This window comes from Miniopterus natalensis, chromosome 19, assembly GCF_054644295.1.
Source record: "Miniopterus natalensis isolate mMinNat1 chromosome 19, mMinNat1.hap1, whole genome shotgun sequence".
Taxonomy (NCBI): Eukaryota; Metazoa; Chordata; class Mammalia; order Chiroptera; family Miniopteridae; genus Miniopterus; species Miniopterus natalensis.
In genome coordinates this window covers 33,712,297-33,738,221 of record NC_142099.1, presented here as the reverse complement: position 1 = coordinate 33,738,221, position 25,925 = coordinate 33,712,297, and the positions used below count along the sequence as shown (strand labels likewise).

Below are 25,925 nucleotides of genomic sequence, written 5' to 3'. Positions count from 1 at the left end.
AGCAACCCCTGCTGGTCCACCTCAAAAGAAGGGGGATGCCAGGAGGGAACCTGGATATGCCCACATCTCTCCCGAGTGATATCCTGGAGCTCGCCCAGACTCATAAGAGCAAACAGTCTGAAATAAACTGTTTATTGCACTAAAAAAAATAAATAAATAAAAGAGCAAACAGCACTGAAATGAAAGAAGTGGCCATCCACAGGGAACCATAACGAAGGGTGGTTGATTAAATGTTATGACCTGAACTGTCATCAGGGGAATAGTGGAGGAAAGAAGAATTCGCTTGTACAGAGTTTGTGAATTCCTAAAGACAGACCTGAAGAAGAATTAAGAGAACCTAAAGATAGAAGATCTTACCTCAGCGAGATCAACCAGTTACTGCAGAACTTTCATCTACTCGGCAAATGGGCTAGGCCTCCACTGGGCCCCGGTGAGCAGCAACTGATGAAGCAGTGTCTGCTCCTCTAGAGCAGCCAGTCTGCTGGGGGAGACGGACAGGGAAGGGGTGCCAACCCCTCATCCCAACACAGTGAGCTGTGGTGATCACAGCAAGGCCGATGACCTGGTGGAAAGGATGTTTAGACAGAGATCTGAAGGACACGGGGGATGCGCGGGAAGATTAAGAGTGGAGAGGGTGGCTGGAAGAGTACTTTGATCCTTGCGAAATAAACCCGGGCCCTGCCAGAGACCACATAGAAGAACGTCAGGTCAAGAGAGACAGCTGATGGTTATTTTTGAACTGAGGGAAGATCCTTGAGAACTGAACCTCTGGGGACCTTCTACCCAATCCACCGGAGCATCACTGGGATCAGAGCCAGGCCTTCCGTGTGTATGTTTTATGTAGAGTGAGAGGCCTTGCTATGGACTAATCCATATGCCTACTGGGACTCTGATCCTTGAATTTGTAGAAATAAAATTTGCCTTTGATTCTCCAATCTTGGTTCCCAGCTAGATATCTGCAGAGGGGAACTATGGTTCCCCTCAGGCCCGTGCAGCCCCGGGCCTGCCTTGCTTTCCTGGCAGGTAACAGCTAAGCCGGGTGTGTGTCTGCTTTGGAGCCTTCCCCACTAAGCCTGTCCTGACCAGCCCTCCCTCTACTCTCCATGTTTGTTTCCTGTTGCCTGGGCACTGGGAAAGGGGAAGGAGTGTAGGGATCATGGTGCCAAAGGGGGCAGGGCAGGAGAGCAGCATGCCTAGCCCAATGGATAGGGTGGAAGGTTCCAGACTTTCCCCATTTTCCTCCCTCTGACAACCCACCCACCCCCCAAAAATGCTCAGAAGAGCCATGCGTTTCCAGAACTTTGGGCATGGGATCAGGTCAGGCTGTACAGGAGCTGGAGCAGGAGATCATGTAAAAAAAGCCTGAACTTGTTTAGTGTGGTCCCAAAGCATTGGGAAGGCACAGTGAATGCACAGGAAGACATATATTGACTCAATAGAAAGAACTTTCTGAGCATCTGTAAGTTCTCGGCTGATATGAGATGGTCTGGGTTGCTTTATGAGGTAATGAGCACCCTGAATCTCAGGAAGTACAAGCAAGCTCAGGTTCTCCAACCATTATATTAGAGATTACAAAAAAGATTCAAGCATCAGAGGGTCCTTAAGATCCCTTGCAGCCTTGAGATTCTATGATCTGGTGCTGACACCCACTCGCCCAGGGACAAACAGTTTTCTCCCAGGGCCATGCGGAAAAGCTCCTTAGCTCGGAGCAGTTTCTCCTGCTCCCCAATCACTTCCACCTCCTTGATTTCTCTTTCTAGGGGTCTCCTGAAAAGCACACCCAAAATCTCAACCCTATTCCTGTCCCAGCCCCAAAGTCATCAAATGGCATTGCAATAATGGCGACCCCTCTCCCAAGAGGACATGGAGAACACGGGAAGGAATGCAGAGCTCACACTGCAAGAACATCCCAGCTGGGAGGTGGGAGCTAAGACAGAGGGAAGGTCTAAGCTATTTCAAGTCAGTCAAATCAAGATGATCTTAGCCTTTTCTGAGACTCTAGATTTCTATGATGTTGGGAATGAGCTTCTTCCAGGTAACCTTGGCGTGATTTGCCAGTATAGCTCTGAGTATGGAAGGGGGAGAGAATTGGGGGCAGGTCACCTTGGCAACAGCCTAGGATGGGGGCAAGACCCCTGGTCTGGAGTGAGCCCTCTCCTCCCCCATCTCTCCCCCAGGTTCCTGTTCTGCAGAAGGAGCAGTGAGTATGGATGCAAGTGAGGAACTCTGTGGGCTCCACACTCAGACCTTTTGTCTGAGACTCCAGCGTCTCCCCTCCACTGTCACCTAAACAGCTGCCACCCTTCTTCACCCCAAAAACCCTGTCTGGCTTTGAACTCTCTGAGCCCCTTTCATCCTAGCCTAATCAAAGTGTTTTTACTGAGACCAATTAATGCCTGGACCCAAGTCACAGATGTGGATGCTGAGGCTTTCAGAAGTGTTGGAGGACATCCCAGCACCCCACTGAGTCAGGGACAGCCTGGCTTGGCCGCCAGAGAAGACTGCTGAGTCATGACCAACTGGAGCTGCTTCTTTAGCAGGTGTAAATGTTCTGAGACAGGCTCCAAGTCATAGCAGAGCATGGCACAGGCAACAGGCACATGTGGGCTGATGGCGCATGGAGTCCAGCCAGGAACCAGAGGATATATGCTAGGAGGCCTCTGCATGAAGACCTGATTCAGTGCTCCAAGGTGAGCCCAACCATTGGATTTTCCAGGCTACACCATCCCAGCCTGACATTGTAAGGACAGGAAGACTCAGGGCAGAAGAAAGGGAGCTGGGAAGCCAATCAAGTACCCATACAGCAAAATCAGTAGTTTAGGCATTTTTTTTTTCCCTGCAAGCTTCTCACATCCTTACATCAATGAAGGGAATGCACCAAACAGCACTTCCTACTCGTCCCCAGATCTCCCCAGCACCGCTTTCCCCTTTTCAGTTTCCCAGACACCCCTGAGCTGATTCAGTGGCTCAGAGGGGCTTATGGAGCTCAGTTTGTCCTTTGAGAACTAGGAACTAGGGGGAAAAGCTGAAGCCACCCTAGGAGAGAGCACCACCCATCCAAAGCTCCAGCCTCTAGCAACAAGACTGAGGCTAGTTGTTCCTGAGCTGGAAGGCCCACTAAGTCTTCAACAAATTCCAGTTCTCTCTTCTTTGGCTCAAGGTCTCACCCCTCCCCTCTGCAAGTTGGGCTCACACAGTCCCCTGCTGGCTCTGCCAATAGTATCATGCCTGACCCCACCAGCCCCCGGTTAACACCAGAGACCTTTACCCTATAATTACTACCACTGCCATTCGTGAGTGAGAGCAGTGGAGAGTTTATAAACGAGGCCCAGATGTGGCTGGCTAGCCTCAGATGCCAGCTGCTGGCCTGGCTGTCAAGAGTGTCCTACTTTTAGGAACAAGGTTCTGCTGCTAAGTCAGGCTAGTCCAAAACCCAAGGAAGCCTGTGCAGAGCTTCTCAGGAATCCAGAGAGAAATTGAGCCTTTCTTTCACACCATGAGTCAATTCCAAGAATTCCCAGATAGGGGGGTGGGGTGGGGGCAATCCCGAGGGCTGAACTCTCAGGTCTCCCAAACCAGCTTCACCTGCTCAGAGGTGGCTACACTCCTCCATCTGAGGCCAGATCTTATTTATGTAACCTATGGCTGCCCTACCATGATCAAGCCATGCCAAAACAATCTCACTATTAGGCCTTGGGATCTGCCAGGCTCTGCAGATCTGCATTTTCACCAGCAGCACTTCTGGTGAAATCTAGCCTTGCTTTCAACCTCTGAACTTGGCTCATTTTTTTCTACATAGTCTCAGAAGTTAGCAATGGGCACACAATCTATTTTCTCTTTGACTTATACTCCAAGTTCAACCTATGAACCTGGCTCATTTTTTTCTACATGGTCTCAGAGGTTAGCAATGGGCATGCAATCTATTTTCTCCTTGACCTGTACTCCAAGGGAGCCCATTTCTCCTGTCTCTGAGATGGATGACCAAATAGGGATCTGGGCAAACTCCAGGCATTCAAGGGAATTTCTGGTTTTCCTGGCAAGAGAGTTCCCTGAAATAGGTAAAGGCTCACTTCTTGGTCCCTGCAGGTATTAACTCTGCAATAGGTGATGCCCAGAGAAAACGTAGGTAAGCAAGCCAGATGCAGGAAGGGGCCAGAATCCTCACTGGCATTGCCATGTCTTCTCTCCCACCCTAGGCCGGGTACCACACTTTCCAAGGCCCCTAGGGAGGAAAACGACAGCCTCCCTAGATAGGAGGCATGCACTTCAGGGTACTGAGCAGGAAAGGTGAAAAGGCCTCTCCCCCAAGCAGCTGGTGGGGCTGCCCACCTTGCTGGGCAGGGCTACAGTCTGCCCTGGTGACAAAGGTGGAGGGCGCTGGGACGCTGCAGCTGTCCTGGGTAAGAGGAAGCGCAGCAAGCAGCTTGCCCACTCTCCCTGGGCCCTGTGAAGAGAGGACTCTTGCCCGAGGCCCTTGTAACCTGGCGTTGTAAACACAACTGTCTTCTGCCAGCGGCTGTCTTCTGCCTCTTCTCGCGCAGGACCCGTGGAGGGAGACAAGCCTGGGCTCTGGGTTTGAGTAATGAAACACAAGTGCCTGGGGTGGGGCGCCATTGGTGATGGGAGCTGGACATACACAAATGGGGAGTGGCTCATCCCCAGAAGCTAGCACTTCAGCCCAGTGGGAGCCAGATAATCAGGGTCTTCCCCAAAAGGGTTGAGACTATTCTAAAGGTACAAGAAATTTGGTGGCAGCTGCTGGAGGGACACAAATCAAGAGCAGACTGGAACAATGACAAGTTTCTGTGAGGGTGGATCTAGGTCTGTTGTGCTCGCTGAGTGCCTAGAGCATACCTAACACATTGTAGGAACTCAAGAAGTATTTGAATGAGTGACTGGATGGGTAGAGTATTAACACGGATAGCAATGGCTTTGGGGAGCACCACTCATCGGAGTGAGGTGGACTGAGGAGAGCCCAGCCACTTGAGTGAGTGGGGCAGCTGTGTTTGGGTGAGGGGACTAGACCCGCAGGGTGAGGAGTGGGACCTGGGGTGTGCCCTGCTGAGGGACAGGCAGGTGTCTGTGTTGTGGCACTGCCTGGAGTTGAAAAGGCTCTGGCAGGGTAGGGCTGAGACAGATGGGTAAGCCCAGGTTCAGACACCACCCCCTTCACAGATGTGGTCTGAGTCATTGGCGTGAGCCCAGAGGAGCTCAAGTGGCCCGGTGCCTCCTTCCCCATTCCGCCCAGCCCGGCCCTGCCCCGGCCTCTCCCTGAGAGCATCTCTAGCTCCTTGCCTCGCCCCTGAAATGCCTCTGAGTTGGGCCTGGACTGCAGGCAGAGACTAGACTGTGCTGAAGGCTGACGCGATGGCAGCCTCCCAGAGGGTCGCAAAAAGGCCATGAGCCACCAGAACAAAGGGACCACCTGGCTTAGAAGGGGAACCATGGAGAGTATCCTTGCATTCTTGGGCCCTGAGAATCACACCGCCCACACCTGGATCTCCTGTAACCTATTTTGCCCCACGTTCAGTACCCCGTAGTGGCCACATTCCCACACAAGGAAGCCAGGCTGCTCCTTAGAGAAGTAGAATAGATTTAATCTGTAACTCCTAAATGTCTAGGTGAGCGGCAGTCATGGACTCCCAGCGACGGGGCGAACCTTCCCCTGTGGGCGCCCAGAGCAGCTCAGAGGCGCCCCTCAGCTCACAGAGGCGGGTGGCAGGATGTTAGCTTTGCGCTGGGCTTCGATGCAGTACTTCTCGGGAAGGCCGGTGGCTCTGCGGGACACACGCGGGCAGGCGTAAGGGGAGCCGGGACCAGAGAGGAGGCAGCAGCGAGCGGGCGGGCTTTGGGTGGTTATGGAACCTGGGGCCCTGCACCCCCCAGCCCCGCTCCCAGGATGCATCGCCCAAACGTGTTCCTGTCAAAGCCCCAGCACCCTGCCAAGTGGCTCCCGGAGAGCCAGGGAAGCCCAAGCCCAGGATTCTGTGCTGGAGCCCCCCCCCCAGCGCCCCTGTGCCGCCCCTCCCATCCCCGCACCCCGGCTGGCCTTCCAGCCATTCCCTCTGGAGACCGGGAGAGGGGCCTGGGCAGACCCGCACCTCAGCTCTTCAATCTTCTTCTTCTTGATGTCGTCGATGCGCTCGCGTCGCCTCTGGGCCTCCTCTTTGAGGCGCCGGCCCTCCTCGAAGGTGGCGATGCGGTCCTGCACCAGCTTCTGCTGGTTCTCGCGCACCTGGCGCCGGAGCTCGTTGGCGTGCAGCAGGCGCCCCGAGGCCTTCTTCTCCTCCTCCAGCCGCTCCTTTTCAATCTGCTCCCTCTGGGCCCTGCGGGAGGGGCGCGGTGGGCTGGGCTGGGCTGCGCCGGCCCGGCCAGGGAAAGGTGCTGGGGAGCCTCCGGGGGCTGCTCCCCTGGGTGTGCCTCAGAGGCCCCCGCTGCAGCCCTCCTGTGGCTCCGAGACCAGCCTCCACGGCCGCCCCTGCGGGCCCCACGCCCACCCAGGGGGCATGCAGCTGCGCCTCACTGGCAGGCTCAGGAGGGCCCACGCCTGACTAAGGGCTCTGCTGTCACTGCTCTGAGACGCATAATTCTTTTTAACCAGGGGCTCCACCATCTCATTTTATCACTGGGCCCTGCAAATCATGCAGCTGGTCCTGCACCCAGGGTTTCGCTCTCTCTTCCCCTATAACAAAGCACAACTCTTGTCCAGCCTGTTGTAAGGTTCCCCTCCTCCCCTTCTCTCTCTCCCTTCACCCTTGCCTCCCTCCCTTCCTTTCTTCCTTCCCAGGAACAGTAATGAGAGCGTAACAAAACCAACAAAGGGGATACTAAGAAGTTAAAGGAAGTGTAAAATGTCCTGCGGGCTCTCCTTGGTTACTGGAGGAAGGAACTCAGCCTGGCATCTCTCTGTCCTCTCGTTGCTCCAGCTCTCACGAGGAGCGTCTTCCACAAGAGTACCTCATGGACCCTGACATCAGGGGGGCGCTGGCTAACACAGGCCAGGCAGGCTCAGGCATAAGCCATCCTCAGTGATCATTTTCTTTCTCTCTCAGCATAATCAAAAACAAAATGTAGGCCGGCTGGGTGTGGCTCAGCGGTTGAGCATCGACCTAGGATCCAGGAGATCGTGGTTCGATTCCCGGTCAGGGCATATGCCCGGGTTGCGGGCTCGATCCCCAGTCAGGGGCGTGCAGGAGGCAGCAGATCAATAACGACTCTCTCATCATTGATGTTTCTCTCTCTCTCTCTCTTCTCCCTTCCTTTCTCTGAAATCAATAAAGATTTAAAAAAAAAAAAAAAAACAAAAAAACACAAAAAACCAACAACAAAATGTAAAATCATCTTAGGCAGGGATCTCTCACCTGCTCTGCTCCCCTGGGGTCACTCACACCCCAACAAAGGTACCAAAAGCACCCCTTCACTTACTCATTTCCCCCTAGCCATCCAAGATGCTCCATACATGGGGTACCAGCTCGACTCCCAGCAACTCTTTTATGCCACGCAAACATCTTTTAAAATTCTACTCCCACTACAGAACCTTCTCAGTTAACCAGAAGAGAACCACTGACTTTCTTCCCCTCTGTGTTTAGACACCAAAGCCCCCTGTGCAGGCTCTATGGCTGCAGGAGGACTCTCCTCTTGGCCTTGCCATTATTTTTCTATAGAGAGAACCATTTCCTATTGTTTCACATTATATGAAACAGGGTGAAAACGGAGGACCTATATATGTCACTACAGATCCCCTGGAGTGGCTGGCAGTTGAAAATCTGAATAGGGAAGAGTCTGCCATTTCACAGGGTTCGAGCAGTGATCTAGGAACTTGCAAAAAGTACTGATGCCTGGGCCTCACCCCAGACCAGCTAAGTCAGAATTTGTGGAGGTGCAGCCTGGAGCATCAGTACTTTTTGAAAGCTCCCAGGGCATTTCTAGGAACCATTGAGTAGGGTAGGTCAGTTATCTTTGCTTGGTCAACAGGCCAAGAGTTAAAGGCACCCCTCTGTCCAGAAGAGGAAGTCCATATATAGGCCATACAGGAGGCCGTGCTTTGGGAGCAGGAACAGTTGGCAATGACAGAGATGCTCCTAGCACTTGAAGACACCCACTATGGCGGTCACAGGGCCCTGGAGACACTAGGTCTAGATTCTAACCAAAGACAACAGGTAAAATTGAAGTTCTCCAAAAGGCTGGTCTAGCTTTAGTAACTGACTATGTCTGCTTCAGGAAAACAAATAAAGAACAAAGAAACAGATCAGTGACAGAAGCGTAACTTCAGTTTCTTTCCATTAACACTATTAGTGCCCTACCGGTAATGGCAGCACGGATGTCCAAGGGCATAGGGGCTGGGGAGGGCACACATGGGAAAGGCAGACTGGAGCCCAGGGGCAGAACCTGTGGGGCTGCCTTCTTTACCAGGTATCCAGAGACCATGCACAACCCTTTGGGCAGGGAAAGCTACAGCGCCAAAGGACATCACAATCCACAGGGACAGGCTAGGGGCCCACAGTCCAATAAAAGATCAGGAACCTGGCTCTGACAGGGACAGAGATTCCTACGAAGCTGCTCTGCCTCTGGCCAGGGGTCCAAGGGCCTGGTCTGGTATCAACCAACAAGCCGTGCCAAGGACAGGACCCTAGATTATGTAAACCAAGGAAGCTGGGCTACGCGGCTCAGTTTCTACTTATCTGAGCATAATTTCGGTAATTTTGAATGGCAACTGCCCCAACTCAAATTTTGTTTTATTTGCTTCCTTCTGAGAATTTCTGATTGTACAGTCTGAAGATTTTATAGAGCAAAAATAGAGTCATTCCCAGTTAGAGGACAGTTAGAGCCTGGAGGAGACCCCAGGGACCACATCTGGTGATGGCAGATCTGCCTGGCAGAAGCCAGAGCAGCTGGGACTGCTGACCGCTTTGAGGCAGGGATAGCGGGAGATGTGAACACTTAGCTTTCGTTTATGTGTTAGAATTCTCAGAGAAAACAAAAATAAAAAGATAAAGAGCCGGTAAGGAAGGAGATATGGATAATACAGGTGAGGTCCATCTGCAAGAGTCCCTGACATCCTTCCCACAAGAAGGCTCAAGAACAGTGTTTTATCCATCTCTAATATTTCCCATAGCACCCGGGACAGAGCCTTGAATTTATGTGCTTAGTACAGATTTGTCAAATGAATGGCGAAGACCTCCCTTAAAGCCCTGCTCCAGTGACTCACAACCATTGGTTTTGAGGTTTTCTCCATCTCTCTTCAACCTCCCTGAGGCAATTTCATCCCTAACTTGCAGGGGGATGTGCAAGTGGGGGGGCTAGGGGCGCAGCAGAAGGCCCACGATTTACACCTTTACTTACACCTTTAACACTCCAAAGTAAATAATCCCAATAATCCCCAATTCCTTCAACACTTCCAGGTTTCCAATTATCTAATCATAAAATTCTTGCCCAGCCAGGTATGGCTCAGCGGTTGAGCATCGACCTAGGATCCAGGCGATCAGGGTTCGATTCAGGGCACATGCCCGGGTTGCGGGCTCGATCCCCAGTCAGGAGAGTGCAGGAGGCAGCCGGTCAATGGCTCTCTCATCATTGATATTTCTATCCCTCTCTCTCCCTCTCCTTTGCCCTCTCTGAAATCAATAAAGATATGTTAAAAAAAAAAAAAAAATTCTTGGCTCAAGTGTCTGAACTATTTCAACCACCGGTCTGGTTGGAATGACCCCAGCAGCCCAGCCAAGGTGGCTGTGCCTCTGCCTGTGGACAGGCCAGAAAGCTCTCCACCCAACACGGGCACCCCTGCCGCGCGCAAGGAGAGACAGCCAGGGCCCCCACCCCTCCTACCGAAGGATCCTGTTGAATTCATCCCGGTCCCGCTGCACCTGCACGGCCAGGCTGTGCTGCTTGAAAGCCACCTGCTCCAGCCGACTTCTCCGCAGCTTGGCCTCTGTTTCCATCTTCTTCTGAGCGTTTTCCTTCTCTTTTCTGCGCCACTCTCTGTCTGCAACCTCCTGGTTGCGCTTTGCCCGCAAGGCATCCTGGGAAAGGAGAGGGTGGGGACACCAGTGAGGGTGCAAGCCACCTCACACTGACCAGGTGCCTTTGGGAAGACACCCCTTCACAGGCTTCGAGAAGCTCCATGAATGTCTCTAGTAGCAAGGTTCTTCTAGGAGAGAATACATGCAATCCTGTCACAGAACTTCCCAGGTCAGAAGCTACCCTGAGGGGCCATCCTGTCCTTCCATCTCACTCCTCCCAGTTCTTTTCCTATGCCTCAAACACCTCCAGGTAGTCCTGCAACTGCTTCTAATTTTAAAAACTGCTAATAATGGAGATGCTACGGTTTCCTCTGGTGACACATTTCTATGGTTAGTTAAGGTTGAAAGTTCTTGACAAAACAGTCAAAAACTTTCTCTTGACCCTTAAGCTCATAATGCATGCTCAGTCCTTGCTGCCAGAGGCACTGGGAGCAGGCCCACCCTTCTTTCTCAGATGACTGGAGTCTAGATACTGGCATCCTTGCTTCTAGATCTCCACCCCTGAGGCCATTTGACAGGCTGTCCCAGGAAGAGTTACCTGAATGGGAGAGGTAGGGAGAAGCAGACTGAAGGGGTACCTGTTCTGCCTGGTAATCCTGGGCCTTTTCCTGCATGGCCCTCAGGCGTGCGATCTCCATCTCTTTCTCCCTCCTGATTCTCTCCTGCTCAGCCTCAAACTCTGCTTCTCGAGCCTGCCAAAAAGAAAGGCTTTGTAGAACAGCTCCCATTGTCCCAGCCTTGCAGAGAGAAACCAAACCCCTGCACCAGCCTGTCCAGTATCTCCCCTACCACCTCTGACTCCTTCTAGTATGGCGAAATGACTAGCAATGCAAGGACATAAAACCAATTAGAATTTGTAAAATACTGTCTCCTGTATTATCCCAGAGGGTCCTCACAGCTCATGACATAGATATTGTAGATGAAGAAACATGTTCACAGAGATCGAGGGTCCCGCCCAAGATTGCATAGCTAGTCAGCTACCAAACAGGATTTGACCGCAGGTTTCCTGAGCACATCCTTCATGCTCCTTCCAACTTCACATTTTCCAAGTTACAAGGCCACTGGGCCAAATTTCTAGAAGTAACAACTGTGGCTCCCTGCCTGTCTTGTAAAGTTTAGCAGGTAGAGGTTATCTCATTAGTCCCTGGGCAAAAGGCCAACATGCTTTGGGCAGTCCCACAGTGGTTAGCAGATACCTAAGGACTGAACCATTACAATTAGCTCCCTTTGCCACTCCTCTGAAAGAACAGACATATTCTTAAAAGCTTGCCAAATCCAGTTCCCAGCACCCATTCCCGGGCAGTCATAGAGTAATGGCTCAGGTTGGATGGAAATTGTCCTGTAGAGAACATTCCTTAACCCTCAATCTATCTGCCCGGACTTCTGTGCAGCACAGTGAGTTGCCTGCTTGTGAGCTGTGCACACTGGCTGTGTGTCAAGCTGGTCTCTCTGTTCCCCCTTGCTCTAGATGGCAAGGCAGAGAATTCTGGAGTCTTCCACAGCCAATTAGCTCTAAAGAGGCGGCCCTAGCTGCAAGAACAGAGACCACCGAAGTCAGGAAAGGGCTTCTGATATACTTGAATACTTACAGGGTGCTGTGGGTACACCCAAGTGCCTGATCCCTTTGCCAGTCATCATCCTCTCACAGCTCCTCCCACCAATGTTCTCTCCATGTGTGAAGACAAGACACGTGCCTCTCCTGCCCAGAAATCTATGATGATTTCTCATTGTTCCATGCTTCCAGCTCTGCTCAAGGTCCAAGGCATCCCCAGCAACTGCTCTTAGCTCTCTGTCACCTCACCACCGCATTTCTTATCGTAGCCACCACAGATGCTCTGCTGCAGCCAGCAAATCTGTTCACCAACTCCAACGCCACTTCACCTAGTCAGGGAAATAGCCGCTGAGCTCCACACTATTAGTCTAGGTATGTTCAGCCTCATCTACACTGGACACACACTGAAGCACTCAGGACATTTTGAATCAATCAGTGGCTAGGTTCACAAGGTGATTATAATGATTAAACGAGACAACACTGCCCGGCCAGCATGGCCCAGCAGTTGAGCATCGACCTAGGATCCAGGAGATCATGGTTTGATTCCCGGCCAGGGCACATGCCCAGGTGGTGGGCTTAATCTCCAGTCGGGGGGAGCAGGAGGCAGCCAATCAATGACTCTCTCATCATTGATGTTTCTGTCTCTTTCTCTCTCCCATCCTCTCACTGAACTTAATAAGGATATATTTTAAAAAAGAGAGAGACCACACTTGTGAAGACTTATGAAGCACTTGGCACAGACCTGTGCCCAGACTAAGCACTCAACAAACGGTAGCTGTGTCATCACTATTATGCGTGAACCATCTACGCCCCTAATCTTGCATGCTCAATCTGTCCCCTGTATATCCCTGCATCCAATGAGAAAGCCAAAGCCAACAAGTAAGCTTTGTTAAGCTTCGTTTTCTGTGGTTTGGTGTATGCAGGTATATCACATATGCCTTTTGGAATTATACCCACACCCTCCCCATGTCCATCATTAAAACACTACTATAGAGAAGAATGATGTGCCCTCTGTCGTCATGGAACCTCAAAACTAGAGGAGAGATGGGACCAACACATGTAGAACTGAATAACTTTCCTGACACCTGGAGTCCTTCCTTTTCACATAAATTCATCTTCACTCCATCTAAATGGTGCTTAAAAGTTTCTTTTGCCCACCATTCCTCACAGACCCAGTCATTCCATTACCCCATTTTGCCCCAGAATGAGCCTGCACATTACCAACTTTCATTCCTCAGTAACTATTGCAGGCACTGCCTTCTGTCGCATGGTGCATTTGTTCTTACGGGTTCCACAGTGGGGCGTGGGGAAGACAGTTTTCTGAATCTAGCACCCAATATAGGAATTTTCACAGGAAATTTATGGGAAGCTGACTCATGATTACTGGGGATATAATTATGCAGGTCATGAGGAATCCACAGAAAACTTTAATTTCACCAATAGCTTTAATATTCTTTCCTGCCTGCAACTGACCCTCGTCCCAACTTCTAATCAAAGGTGTTAACAAGGATAATAACACCCTAATTTGGGTGTTTTTTCCAGGCTATGCTCTGTTAATGAACAAGTTGAGTGGCCAAGATGAAGAGAAAAAGAAGCCAAGCCCTTGAACTAAGGACTTAACTTTCAGAACAAAGACCAGGGGCTGCCTTACGTTGGAGTCCCCTCGGTTCTCAGGCCGCCTCTCCCTGTGACAGACGTCCCATCCCTGGCCAGAAGTCCTAAGCATCAGAGCCAGGTCCTACCATCTTCTTCCTGGTGAACTCCATCACCAGCTGGTCTGCCAGCTTCTCCTGAGCCTGCAGCTCTGCTTTCTGCCTCTGGTTCTCGTCGTTGATGCGCTTAATCTCAGCTTGCATCTTCAGTTTTTGCTGGTGCCTTTGTTCCATGTCCTGCCAGCAAAAGGAAGAGAGCCTCAGAGTAGAAGGGGACACGACCAAAAGATACTGGCATGTAAGGATAGAGAGGTACATGTAGACGCAGGGAAACAAATGCTTCGGAGCTGTTCTTTGTTAACACTGTCCTTTCAGGGGTTGTCAATGGCCCCTTCCAGACACATGGACTCTTTACAGTCTCCTTCCAACTTACTTGGTGGCAGCCCCTGACACTGCTGATCTATTTCTACTCTCAGGAAGCAAAGGATTTTAAAATTCTAATCAGTGTCTCCCACATGTCCTGCTAAACCCCATCCCTGTGGCTTTGTTCATGGTGTGTTTCTCTTGTCTTCAGTTTCCTTCTCCTGTTTAAACCTAAACTTCTGGTCATCATCAACTTATTTAAATAATAAGTATTGCCCTAATTGGGCACTTTCTATTCATTGGGCATATATCCTATTTCTGACACCTAAACACAACCAAAACCTCTGAAAGTTAGGCCTTGTTATCTCTCTCGTGCAGATGAAGAAACTGAAGCCCAGAGTTTAAGTGATTTGCCCAGGGCCAAATAGCTAAAAACTGCAGAGCCAGAATTTTGAAACCTGAGCTGTCTAAATTAAAGTTTCAATCTTCTCTGGAAATCTTACTTGACTGCCCCTAGTTTCATATTCTCTCTTCATTGCTGAATCTCCACACACCTCCTGGGATTCAATAACATGCTACCTTGTGGGTCCCATGCATTTCCTGTGTGTTCATTCTGTCACAGCTAGAGAACAGGAAATGTGTCCCACATTTCCTCTCTTTGTCATCAACATGTAGTCCAATTGAAAGAAAAACAGAAAATACTCAATAAACTATTGCTAAATGAGGCAAGGGAGTAGGGACCAACGTGAGTGGCATGTGATAAAGAAAAAAAAATCTGACACACAGAAACACAATGAGATAGAGATCAGAGAACCAATGTGACACTGAATGACAAGATCCCCTCTGAGGAAGGAGCCTCTGCCTTTCCCAGCGCTGAGCCTTTGGAAGCTCCTGATGATCAGACCACTTCTGAGCCGAACACATTTTCAGGCCCCAATGCAGAGGGACTCCTAGCTTCAAACTCTTCTACCCATCAGCTCGCCCTGCCTCCCACACTATCTCCAGCTCACTCCATTTCTTCAAAGACTAAACCCCTCTCTGGTCTTCCAGCACCTCCACAGCCCAGCTTCTACCCTGACTCATCCAAGGCAATTTTCCCTGCTCTCCCCCAGCCTGGCTCCCTGCCCAGTTCAGGGCCCCTTCTTCCAGGAAGCCTTCTGAACTGACTAGCACAGCGCTGTCTGCCTCTAGGCGGGTTCGTGTGGCGCCCGAGTCCTGGCTACCAGCGTTCCCTCACTCTCCCCGCACCACCTCCTTGCACCCTCCACTTTTCCCCTGTTGCTGCTCCAACTCTTGCACTCCTTTTGCCCCTTCTTCCTTTCCTTTCTACATTCTTCCCCCAGTTTTAGGTCTGTCATTGGTACCCCAGACATTACTTAATCTCATTGGCCCTCAAAGCTAAAACAGCCACCAACCTCCGGTCTCTGACATATAATCACGTATTTATTGACTTACTTCTCTGCCTATTTATTTACTTCTTTAATTTATTGTCTTTGTTGGTTCATTTCATTTCTAAGATACCAAAGAGCCTTCCCTGTTTCTCATCTCTGAAGGCATTCCAAGGCAACCCCCGATGAACCCCCCCACTCTCCTCCATCTTGCTGGCAGCTTTCTATATTAAAATTGCTTAACAGTACCTCTTGCAGACTCAGTGAGTGCTTATTAGAAAGGCAGCAAATGACAGCGACACAGCATCAATGTAATGGTGTTGATTCAATGACACCTGGAACTTTCTCAGCGAGCCCACCACTCCCACTCACCACAACCTAGTTGGACTTTCCAGCCTTCGTGTCTCACCCCTTTCCCTACGTGCTTACCCCATGCCTCTCCTTCCTGGACCTGTTTCTCTCTCCTGAGCCAGGAACGTGACCAGGCCTCTCTGTCTTCTTGGCCCTGTGGATCCCCTTCTCAAGTAGTTCGCAAGGCTACAGGGCCCATCATCTTCCCTAACCATCCGGTGATCTTCCTCCCACAAAGCAGGTGCTCTGAGAAACCTTCGTAATTATAAGGCCATCCGTAAGACTCTCCAGGGCCCCGTCACTCACCACCAGCAAACACACCATCAAATGACAACTCAATCATCCATGAACATGGGAGAGGGGGAAAGAGATGAAAGCATACATGTCCCACAAGTTAAATGGAACCATGAGGAAACAATCAGACAAATCAGAATGTGGGACATTCTTCAAGTCAACTAGCCTGGATGCCTCAAAATATCAGTGTTATAAAAATAAATGAAAGAATAAAGAAAGGAAGGAAGGAACTCTTCTAGATAAAGACAAACTAAAGGGACTTAAGTGAGTGATCCTGGTTTGGAAAAAGAAAACAACTGAAATACATTTTTGGAACAATTGGGGAAAATTGAATGTGAATTAAATATTAAATGATATAGAATCATTGGATTTGAATTTTTGTCAGGGGATGTGAAAATGGTATTGTTGACATGTACGACAATGCTTTGTTCCTCAGAGATGCAGACAGAAGCATTTAGTAGCTAAGTGTCAAGATATCTGCAACTTACTTTTAAATAGTTTAACAACAAACTATATGCATCTAAAAGAAGAGACAAGCAGCTAAGGCATATTAGCAAACATTAAATGGGTGAAGTATTGATGGGTGCAATACAATTCTTTCAATTTGTCTGTGTGTATAAAAAGTTTCCAAAGTGAAAAAACTGAGGGGAAAAATAATAAATGCTCCAATGCTTGCCATGCCCCTGCTGTGCTTTTGTGTATTGCAATAGACCAATACGGCAAATGGAAGAGAATTTTTTAAGTCTACTTAGTTTGGGCAGGTATGTCATCATTTCTTATGCAGTAAATATGCCTATTAATTTTATTTAGGCTAACAGGAAAAAAAGGTTTGGCTCCTCGACACAATTAATGACACTGGGATGCTGTGTACTTTGAATGAGGTAACAGCAGGGAGCCTGGGACTAATGCTACTATTCATCTACAAAGTGTATAATATCCCTAGATAATTGAGGGAAGACAATAATACATCCCTCTGTTTATCTGTATAAGGCAGACAGCCATATATTTACTTTATGTGTCCACTTGCATGGACATGTCAGTCTTAGACCCCAGGTCCCAGTGAGGCAGGGACAGCCTCTATCCAAATCACTGCTCATCCCCAGCATGGCGTCATGGCCAAATAAATGTTCAATATGGCAATAAAAAGTTGATGATGATGATGTTGTGAAATGAGCATGAGCCTGACAAAAAAAATAGTCCCTGTCTTGGAACCCCCAGACCTTGGAGGGCTTTGCTGCTGGTGCCAGGGGACGTGGCCCCTCCGTCCAGCCCTGTTACCCGCAGGTCCTCCTCCTGGAGCTGCTCCATGTACTCCAGCATCTGCTCCTTCTCCTGCTCCCGCTGCTCCGCAAACAGCGACCGCTCCTCCTGGTTCCTTTCTATCTGCTGCACAATGTGCCGTCTTCCTCTGGAGGAACAGAGCCGCGGTGTCTTAGAAATCAAGGGTTTGTGTCTCTATGTTCCAAACTTCACCCAAATGACTCCCAGAATGCGAAGCATGTCAGGAACCATCTGAGAAGCGCCCTGACCATCACTGTGCTTCCTGAGCCCAGACCAAAGTCCTTCCCCGGAGCGTCTCGAGGGGTCAGTCCTCTCTCTTCCAAGCTCCTGGCTCTGGGGCTCATACATTTTGATATTCCCTTTCTATACATGTCTTAAGAGCGCAACCCACACCATAATGCACCTGCTCCCTGTCAGTGTATAGAGTTTCTGAGATCCCACCACCACCCAAGCCCCCCCAGAGTGCTCACGGAGAGCTGGCTTTGCATGCAGGCTTCACAGAGCTTCAAGAGTGCAAAAGCCCATGACTCTCTCCCTCCATTGCCTCTGCTCTCACCTGTGTGCCTCGTCGCCCCGCCCTACCTCCCAGGCCTAGTTTGCTAACTCTATTTCTTATATCCTATCTCTCATTTTGAGATTGTCAGATGCTAGCGAACAGGGCTGAGTCTGAGGGACCAGATTCTACAAGGTGTTGCCATGGCTCCCTGTGTGTTGGAAGCACCCAGACCTCATGACATATGAGTAAAGGCTGGAAGAATGAGAGACGGCACCACTTAGAATAAGAATCTAGGAGAAAGAGCAAAAAAGTCACTTTCACATAGAGCACTTGAACGGCTTCCTGACGCCAGATGAAATCAGCAGGAGCAATGAGTTAGAGTTGCATGAAAGCAGGTTTAAACTCAGCACAAGGACCAGCTCAAATCATCAGAGCTGCATAATGAGGCAGAGAGATTTCCTTGATTGGAGCTATTTATGCAGAAGATGAAGAGCCACTTGGCCATTACAGAAACTTTTATTGGAAGCCTACTATAGTCTACCGGGTACCTACTAGAAGTCCCGAGATGAATGGTGTAGGAGAGCAGAATACAGACGGGGAAAGAGAACTGCCATTCAGGGTGCTACAAGTACTCTTTATGGAGGTGGTTTTTGTATTACATGGTTGTTGCACTACACCTAGGACACTATGATTCTATAATTTACCTGTTCTGGGTCTTATTCTTTTCTGTAAAATGAAGAGATCTGAATTCATTCATTCAAACATATATGAAGTGCCTCTTACAGGCCAAACACTCTGCTAGGCCCAGGAGGCACAGAAACGAATGCGACAGGGACCCTGCCCTCCATGACCACGCAGTCTAGGGAGGGTCAGAGAGCCACAGGGCAAGAGGTGGCGTGCTGGGGTCAGCACAGTGTGATGGGGCATGGAGGACAGGGCCACCGAGCCTGCCCGGGGAAGGGAGGGAGGTTTCTCGGGGAGGTGGCGGCAAAGCAGCATACTAAGGGGAGAGACAGTCAGTGTTTTCCAGGGGAAAGGAAAGAGGAGGGTATTCAAAGCAGTGGGAACAGCGAAAGTCATGAACTTGTGATAAGACCCGGCATGTTGGGAGATGAGGGGAAACACAGAGTGGATGGCAGGAAACGGTGACAAATGAGGCTGAACCGGGGCCAGGTGGTGAAGCACCTGTTAGGATCTTGGAAATAAGCTTTAGGAAGCTCTGTGGTTCTGTAAGTCACGTTGTGAAAGTTTTGAGATAATGCTAGATGATGATAATGGCCATTTCTCATCTCTTCCCTGTGTGAAAGGCTACATGGATCGAAAGATACAGGAAATGACAGAAAGAAAGATGCCAAAGCCACCGCTTTACCGGATTCTTTCCTCCCTCCTCCTCCTGTCCAGGTCCTCCTGCCTCTGAATGGATTTCTGCCGTTCCACCTCCATCATCTGATCCAACCGCTTCTCCTCGGCATCCAGTTCTTTTTGGATCAGCTGCTTCTCCAGGATCTGGGCATCCCGGATGGCATGGCACTTGGCATTAAGGATAATCTGGGGAGCAGAAGTGGAATTGCGGGACTAGGTCTGGAGGTAAGGTTAGGGAGGGATGCACCATGGGTGTGTGGGAGTTGGAGGGGAGAGAAATAGGAGCAGAATACAATCACGTGTGCTGGAAATGCACATGGCTGCCCACAAGCCCAGGAAAGCACGAGCATTCTTACATTTGACCTTCCCCTTAATATTATTCAAACATAACACTTACTGGGCTCCTGCTAAGTGCTTCTTTCAGGGAACTGACTCTTAATGTTGGGAGCCATGGGACACTTTGGGACTACGATGAAAGCTATTGGCCCCCTCCTCCATAAAACTCACTTACATATAGGACACACAAAATCTCCATGAAACTTCAGAGGTTCATGGGTCCCCTTAGGACCTATGGACCCCAGTTAAGACCCCTGTTCTGCCCTAGCCAGTTTGGCTCAGTGGTTAGAGTGTTGGCCCATGGACTGAAGAGTCCCATGTTCAATTCCTGCCTAAGGGCATGTACCTCAGTTGCAGTGTCAGTCCCCAGTCAGGGGCGTGTAGGAGGCAATCAATCAATATGTATCTCTCACATCGATGTTTCTCTCCCTCTCTCTCTCTCTCTCTCTCTCTCTCTTTCCTTTCCACTCTCTCTGAAAAGCAATGGAAAAAATATCCTTGGGTGAGGATTTGAAAAACAAAACAAAAACAACCTATTCTACTCCTCAGAGAAACTAAACACTCATGCAGAGTCAAAGCCACAACATTTTTAAGCTGGAAGCGTCCAACATGACACAGAAAGGAATGAAAACCCAGGACCATCCATAAGAACCATAAAGTAAAAGCTTTCGAAAATAAAAGAAGGTATAAGTAGAGAAGATTTACCTGAGAGACAGAAATTGTAGATGAAGGGGTTGGGGAGTAAGCCTTTCTCATTTGGTTGGGAAGTGAACCACATGCCAGTGAGGAATTCAAATGAGCCTCTGGTCTTCATGCTCTCAGCTAAAGCACTTCCAAAAGAGCTCAATGGCCTGGGCCACCCTCTGGCCAGAACTGAACTAGCCAGATAAAAATAACAGTAAAATCCTCCCATTCATTTATCAATACACTTTTTGCAAAGCCTTTCCCACATATTAGTTCATCTAATCCTGCCAATAATTCTGCCAAGTAGTTTTACCACCTTCGCCTCACAAATGAAGAAAGCAAGGTTCAGATAGGGCAAGTGACATGCTGAAGGTCACGCAACCAGCGCAAGGCAAAGTGAGTGCTCCCTCCGATCACAGCAACCACACTGCAGAGGCTGCTCTCCCTCACCTCTCCCCTCAGCCCCCCAGCCAGCCCCTCGCCTTTCCCCCTCTTTGCCCCCCCCCAGCTGAACCCAATGCTGTCCAATGTGTGAATAAGAGGAGGGGGGATGCACGGAGCCCCGACCTTGCTCATGTCCTTGAGCTCCTCCTCCTGCTCCATCCGCAGCTTGTTGGCTCTCTGCAGAAGGTTCTGGGCCCTCTCCTTGGCCACTTCCTCTAGGTCACTGAGCTTCTTGTTGTTCCTCCAAGCCATTTCCTTCTGCTTCATGACCTTCTTGCGTGTGGTCACCGCATCCTACAGAGGACCAGTGCATCAGAGTGGGCCTGTTCCCTGAGCTGTGTCCTGGGCGTTACTCTGGTGACCACAAGTGACCCAGTATTATCTTTGCTCTACCCCATCCTGCTATCAGAACCCAGAAGATTCTCAGCCTGGTTTCATCTTCACCCCTCCCTTTTCCCCCCAGTTGCTCCCACAACTGGTCTTTATTCTACAGCATGTCTCCATCTACACCTTGTTCCAGGACCCCCTAACTAGAGCCCCCAGTCTCACGGGAATCTGGCCTCTCCCCAGCTCATCTCCCTTCCGCCACCCATCTGTGCAGACCAGGGCTCGAGGGTTAGCTACCAGGATGGCTTCCTTCTCCTTCTTGAAGGCCTGTTCCCTGGCCTCCAGGTCTTCTCTGGTCAGCACTTGGGATGCCCATTTAATCCGCTCAAACTCTTCGGGGCTGATGATAAGGGATTTCCCGGAGGGATCCTTTGTGGGAATGCTGACACAAGGAATGAACAAAGTTAGGGAGGAGGAGAAAGGGAAGGCTCTCGGCACTGTGCGGCAGGCTTCTCTGCTCTCTTCCTCCCTCACCATTGCCATCCCTCTGGCACAAGCGTGGCCAGTGGGAGGGGAGGCTGCCTGCTGCACTGTGGGTCCACTGGGGAAGACATCCCAGGAGAGGGTGAAGTAGCATCACAGGCTATCGGGACATTTTAAGAACTTTTTCTAAAAGGCCCAGCATATATGTTGCCATCTCTGTGTAGCCATTCATGACCCTCCCCCCAATATACACATATGCAGATCCCCCACCTCCCCACCAGACCTGAGGGACCCCCTCCTGCTCTGAGCCCACCAAGCTCTGCCCTCGCTGCCCACGTTCCGGCCACTGGGCAGGGCCTGCTTCCCTGCTGGATCACCAGCTCCTTCAGGGACGCGGTCTCGGTCTTACCCACACTGGCAGCCTAGCCTCTAGCCCAGTGTGGGGAGCAGAGTGAGAACTCCAAACAAAGCTGCTGAATCGAACTTTAAAAATAGATTATTCCTCAGGATGACATAAAAAGGGCAAGGGGACGCCAGACAGTTTGAAATGAATACTAGTGAGAAACCTAAACAGCCTGCCCATTCAGCCCAGAGAGAAGCTTTGAACCCTAAATATTAATTAAAATGTCTGATCAACAGCAGTTGGAGACATGTCTATAGACCTCTCCTTTCTAGCCACCCAACCATTCAACAAACCAATAGGTAATTATAATGATTACAAACAAATGACATATATTAAAGATGGAGGCGGGGGAAGCAGGGGGTGGGAACAAAGCTGCTTCTGGGTGAGGCCATTTAACAGGCACATGGCAATGAGATGCAGACGTCGGAGGCAGGAAGTGAAACCTCATCTAATAAAACTAATGCGGGGGGGGGGGGGGGGGGTCCAGGAGGTGGAGCGAATGAGTGAGTGGATTTGGGGCTTAGCCAAGATCTCCTGGGTCGCTGAGTGGCGTGGCCCACAACAGCCTGGAATCCAAAATGACCAGCCTGGAGTCTGAATAATCTGAATGAGACAGCATCTCTGGGGCTTTCAGCAGCCCCGACAAGAAACCAGCCACTCCATCTCCAGTGTCTCTTCAGAACTCGACCCCTCCAGAAAGGAACCATTTCTTGGGTCCCAGGTGTAGCCAGGGGGCTGCCGACCACGTCTGGCCATTTGATGCCAGGACTGACCAGACAGCACTCCTGGATCGGTGTCCCAGCTGTGGCTCCTCAGCTCATGAAACAGGCAGCATTTTCTAGAAATCCCAGCTTTTAGTGGGTGGGGCCGGGGTAGAAAGGATGGTTTCAGAGAATGAAACGCTACCACAAGGGCTCAACCACCGGGCAACAGTGTCGGCTCATTTCACGTTGCTGAGTGAGGCCTAAACCCCACAGCAGGGGCCAAGCCAGGGGGCGGCTCCGGCTGGGAAGCTGCGCTGACCTAATCCCAAAAGAACCCAAGAGCCTGTGGGAATTTCCTCTTTTGGCCTCTGAGCCTGGGGAGATGCCAAGGGCCTAATTAGGCATCTGGTCAGTTTCCCTTCGCTTGGATTCCTGATGCAGCCAAAAGGAAGTGATTCATCTGGACCATTAACTTTACCAAGTGCACTAATGGGAGCTCAGGGAGGACCCGAGAAGCGCCTCCCCTCTACCAGTCCCTTAGGGTCCACAGCTGGCAGAAGAGAGGGCAGAGCAAAGCTGGGAATCAAGGGTAATGGAAGTAATAGACCCAGAGGGGGCGCGGGGACAGAGGCCAGGATGAGCAAGAAAGAAAGAGAGCCATGAAACAGATGGGGGAAATGAATACGAAAGAAGTGGAGACGTGACTGACAGTGAAACCAGGTGGGTTTCCCCGCACAAGTCCCCAGCAGAATGCAAGCTGGGACAGGCGGGCAGGGCATGGGCCCTGCATACTCACATGAGTTCTCGAACTATGTCCCGGGTGATGAGCTGGATGGTCTCCGGCTTGTGGTCCAAGCCCAAAGCAGTGAAAGTTTTCCGAATGGCATGTTTGTCTCGGAGCAGCACGATGGGGCTGTCGCTCCGGGCCAGGGGCTATGGGTTCAGCAAGGACAACTTAGAAGCTAGTCGCCTCACTTCCTGCCGGTCAGTCCTACTTCAAGTGTAGACTTGCCCTCTCCTAGGGCTTCCAAGGGCAGGGGAGGCTGGCCAGGGCCCAGGCTGCAGGGCCCCCGTAGAATAGCCAGGGCACTGAGAAAGTAGTGCGGTGCTCTGCCCTCGAACATGGCCAGATGTATTCTGTACTGACCAGCTCTCCTGAGAACAAGGCCTCTCTATAACTTGTGCAGATCCTCCTGGGTGGGTAGGAAGTGGGGGCTGCTAGTGTGTGTCCATAACCAACCAAAACCCATCAGAATAAAAATTGTAGGCTCTAGATTCTCCTCTCTCCATGATTTATAAAAGGAGTAATACTCTCCCTTCAACCACACTGTGGGCTTGAAGAAATACAGTTTGTTACAGACTCATACGATTCATGATATTCACATTTTTTAATCCCTTCTAATGATTAATTTACTTTGATCCCCAAACAAAGCTATCTGGGGGGTGTTAGAAATGGCTAAATGGCCTGGTGGGGACCTGACATTAAATCTGATGTGGTGAGAAAGTCAGAGTTAGAATTCAGCAAGAATACAAATTAGATATGTATGATTTTTTTTTTCCTGACCATGAAGGAGTTAATAAGAAAATGAAATCACTTATTTAAAGAAATTTTTGAACACCGGAGAAATTTTCATTTATCGTTAATGCAGTAACTGTGGTCCTGAGTGAAGGCAGGGGCATGGCCTCAATGGAGGTCCTTCCTGCCCTGAGAACCTCACTTTGCACAGAGGCCCCAGACTGCTGCTGCCGCCTGGTGCCCAGTTCAGCTTCCAAGTGGCATAAGTCAGTCATGCCACAGGCCCCTTCTGCCCCCTACTGCTGGTTGAGAGACTTCTTGGCTCTCACCCAGCGATAAAGCTAAAGGAATCGTGTCAGGCAGGCATTTTTCTGACCGTCCCTTTTGCTAGCCAGCAGGACTACTCAGAGAACTCAGCCATTTCCAAATCTATCTTTGCTTTGCCTGGAAGAGTCCCCATGGGCCCAAAACTAAAAAAAATGTAAGTAAAATTGCATCCCTTGGATTCTTTCCCTTGTCAATAGGGAAACTCCTACAGAATAGGGGTTATCTAAATGCAGAAAGATGCCTGGCTTGAACCCTCTGAAAAATCCTTTCACAGTGAGGCTAGTGAGGAGCAGGGATAGATGTCACCTCTCCTCTCCCAACCCTCCCTCTGCCAGGAGTCACACCAGTATTCAGGCCACCACTGACACCTTCTATCTCTTTTTTCTCTCTTAATCTCTTGCTGCCCTTCTCTCCATGTCTCATTCTCTTTCTAGACTTGCCTCTCTTTTTTATCACCTACTGAACTCCATGTGTACCAAGATGACTGCAAGTAACATTCCAGCTCTCCTTAGACGAAAGGAGTTGTCACCCTCTTAGGACGACATTTGCAAATAAAGACCTGCTTGTTTCCCAGAGCTAAGAAATTGTTTTAGTTGAGCATCTGGGAAAGGAGGATGACTGTGTTCTATTCTGATGCTGCTCTTGGATAGGAGTGGAAATATGTTGCTCTGTGTCTTCAAGCTTAGTCCAATGGCCCTAAAATGTTTTCCTCAAGGAGTGTTCACCGAACAACTATCCAGCTTTCTGCAGATGAGCCTTCCCTTCAATGTTACAACAGAGTTTCAATGCTGTACAGGCATGAGGACTGAATGGGTGGAGGAAGCCAGGTGTCCTATTTATTTGGGCCCCCTAGATGTCAGAGCTCCACTGCTGGCTCTCAGAACTCCCCTCTGTCTTCATCTGAGAGTTACCAGGGAGAGGGGTGACATGCCCAGTGCTAGCTTTGTCCTGAGTAGCCTTAGTCTAGTCACTGCCTCCAGATGGCAGCTGCCTGGAGGGGCTGGGTTAGGCTTACCTTGTTACCTCTGAAGAGGCTCTCATCTACCTCGGAGCTAATAGCTTTGGTCCGATAGCGAGTCCTATTCCTTGACCTGTTGGAAGTAGTAGAAGAGGAGCTCGGGCCGCCAGGTGTGCTTAATGACTGCAGGGAGAGGCAAAAAGTTTGAGCCATTACTGAGCACCATCTGGACCCTTGGCAAGGTGAGCCCTTTGTCAGCCCATGCCCGGGTAGGTAGGGGTACATATGGAAAAGCCACTGGGGGAAAGCACCTGGGTAGACCCTGAAATGTAGAAGTACCCCAAAGAAGGAGAGGGTTCTCTGAGTAGAGGCCAAGCACACCAGCTCAATGAGAAGGAACATTTCTGTATTCCCTGAGCTGAAGAAGGCCAAGTCATCATGCCATATGGAAGAAAGAAGGAAGGAAACGAAGAAGGCAGGAGGATGACCTCATCGTTGTCCCAGTCCCAATTTCCCATAAGGACACTCTCTTGTGAGGCCACTTCAACTTGTCTCCCTAGAAACGTACAATGTCCTCTTCATTTCAATATTCTCAGCATGAGCTCCAAGCCCCCCACAATACTAACTGAGCTCCTTCAAATCTCCCCAATCTCACAAGGTTATAGCGGGGACCAGAAGACATTAAGGAAAGAAAAGCACTTTGCCCGCTGCCGGGCACCTGGCTGCTGCATAATGAACTTCAGGAGACGAGTGAGGACTGATTGCCAGCTACACTCAGACAAACCCATCACAACCTCCACCATGCGCTTTCATTCCCAGGACCCTCAGTGTGCATTAATCAGTTTACCCACCCAGCGTCTTCCTATGTTTGGAAAGTTCCCATCAATGAGTTGTGGGAGACACGGCTCATCTCTGACTAGCAAAGCTGAAGACACCAGATAGTGGCCCTCCAAGCATGGGCAAAGCCAATCTGAGCACCCAAGCC

The 25,925-nt window shown here is 50.1% G+C and overlaps 1 protein-coding gene across 1 annotated transcript; it reads right to left on the bottom strand.

The window, feature by feature from the left end:
• Positions 1-5,593: 5,593 nt before the first annotated feature.
• CFAP45 (cilia and flagella associated protein 45) lies at positions 5,594-25,177 on the bottom strand. The gene is made up of 11 exons (XM_016215367.2): positions 24,998-25,177; positions 22,936-23,072; positions 20,847-20,991; positions 20,346-20,516; positions 18,766-18,944; positions 16,898-17,027; positions 13,314-13,460; positions 10,598-10,711; positions 9,826-10,019; positions 6,102-6,326; positions 5,594-5,777 (listed from the first exon to the last, which is right to left on the bottom strand). Exons 1-11 carry the CDS (start codon positions 25,151-25,153, stop codon positions 5,699-5,701), a joined length of 1,677 nt encoding a protein of 558 aa, XP_016070853.2. The 5' UTR covers positions 25,154-25,177; the 3' UTR covers positions 5,594-5,698.
• Positions 25,178-25,925: the final 748 nt, after the last annotated feature.

Bases quoted from the DNA above. Each gene is read 5' to 3' on its own strand.
- CFAP45 (XM_016215367.2), bottom strand. From the start codon at position 25,153: ATGGCTCAAACTTTTTGCCTCTCCCTGCAGTCATTAAGCACACCTGGC. The intron at 20,992-22,935 runs GTGAGTATGCAG...TCCTTGTGTCAG, and splicing joins GACATAGTTCGAGAACTCAT to CATTCCCACAAAGGATCCCT. The intron at 5,778-6,101 runs GTGCGGGTCTGC...TGTGTCCCGCAG, and splicing joins AAGAAGATTGAAGAGCTGAG to AGCCACCGGCCTTCCCGAGA.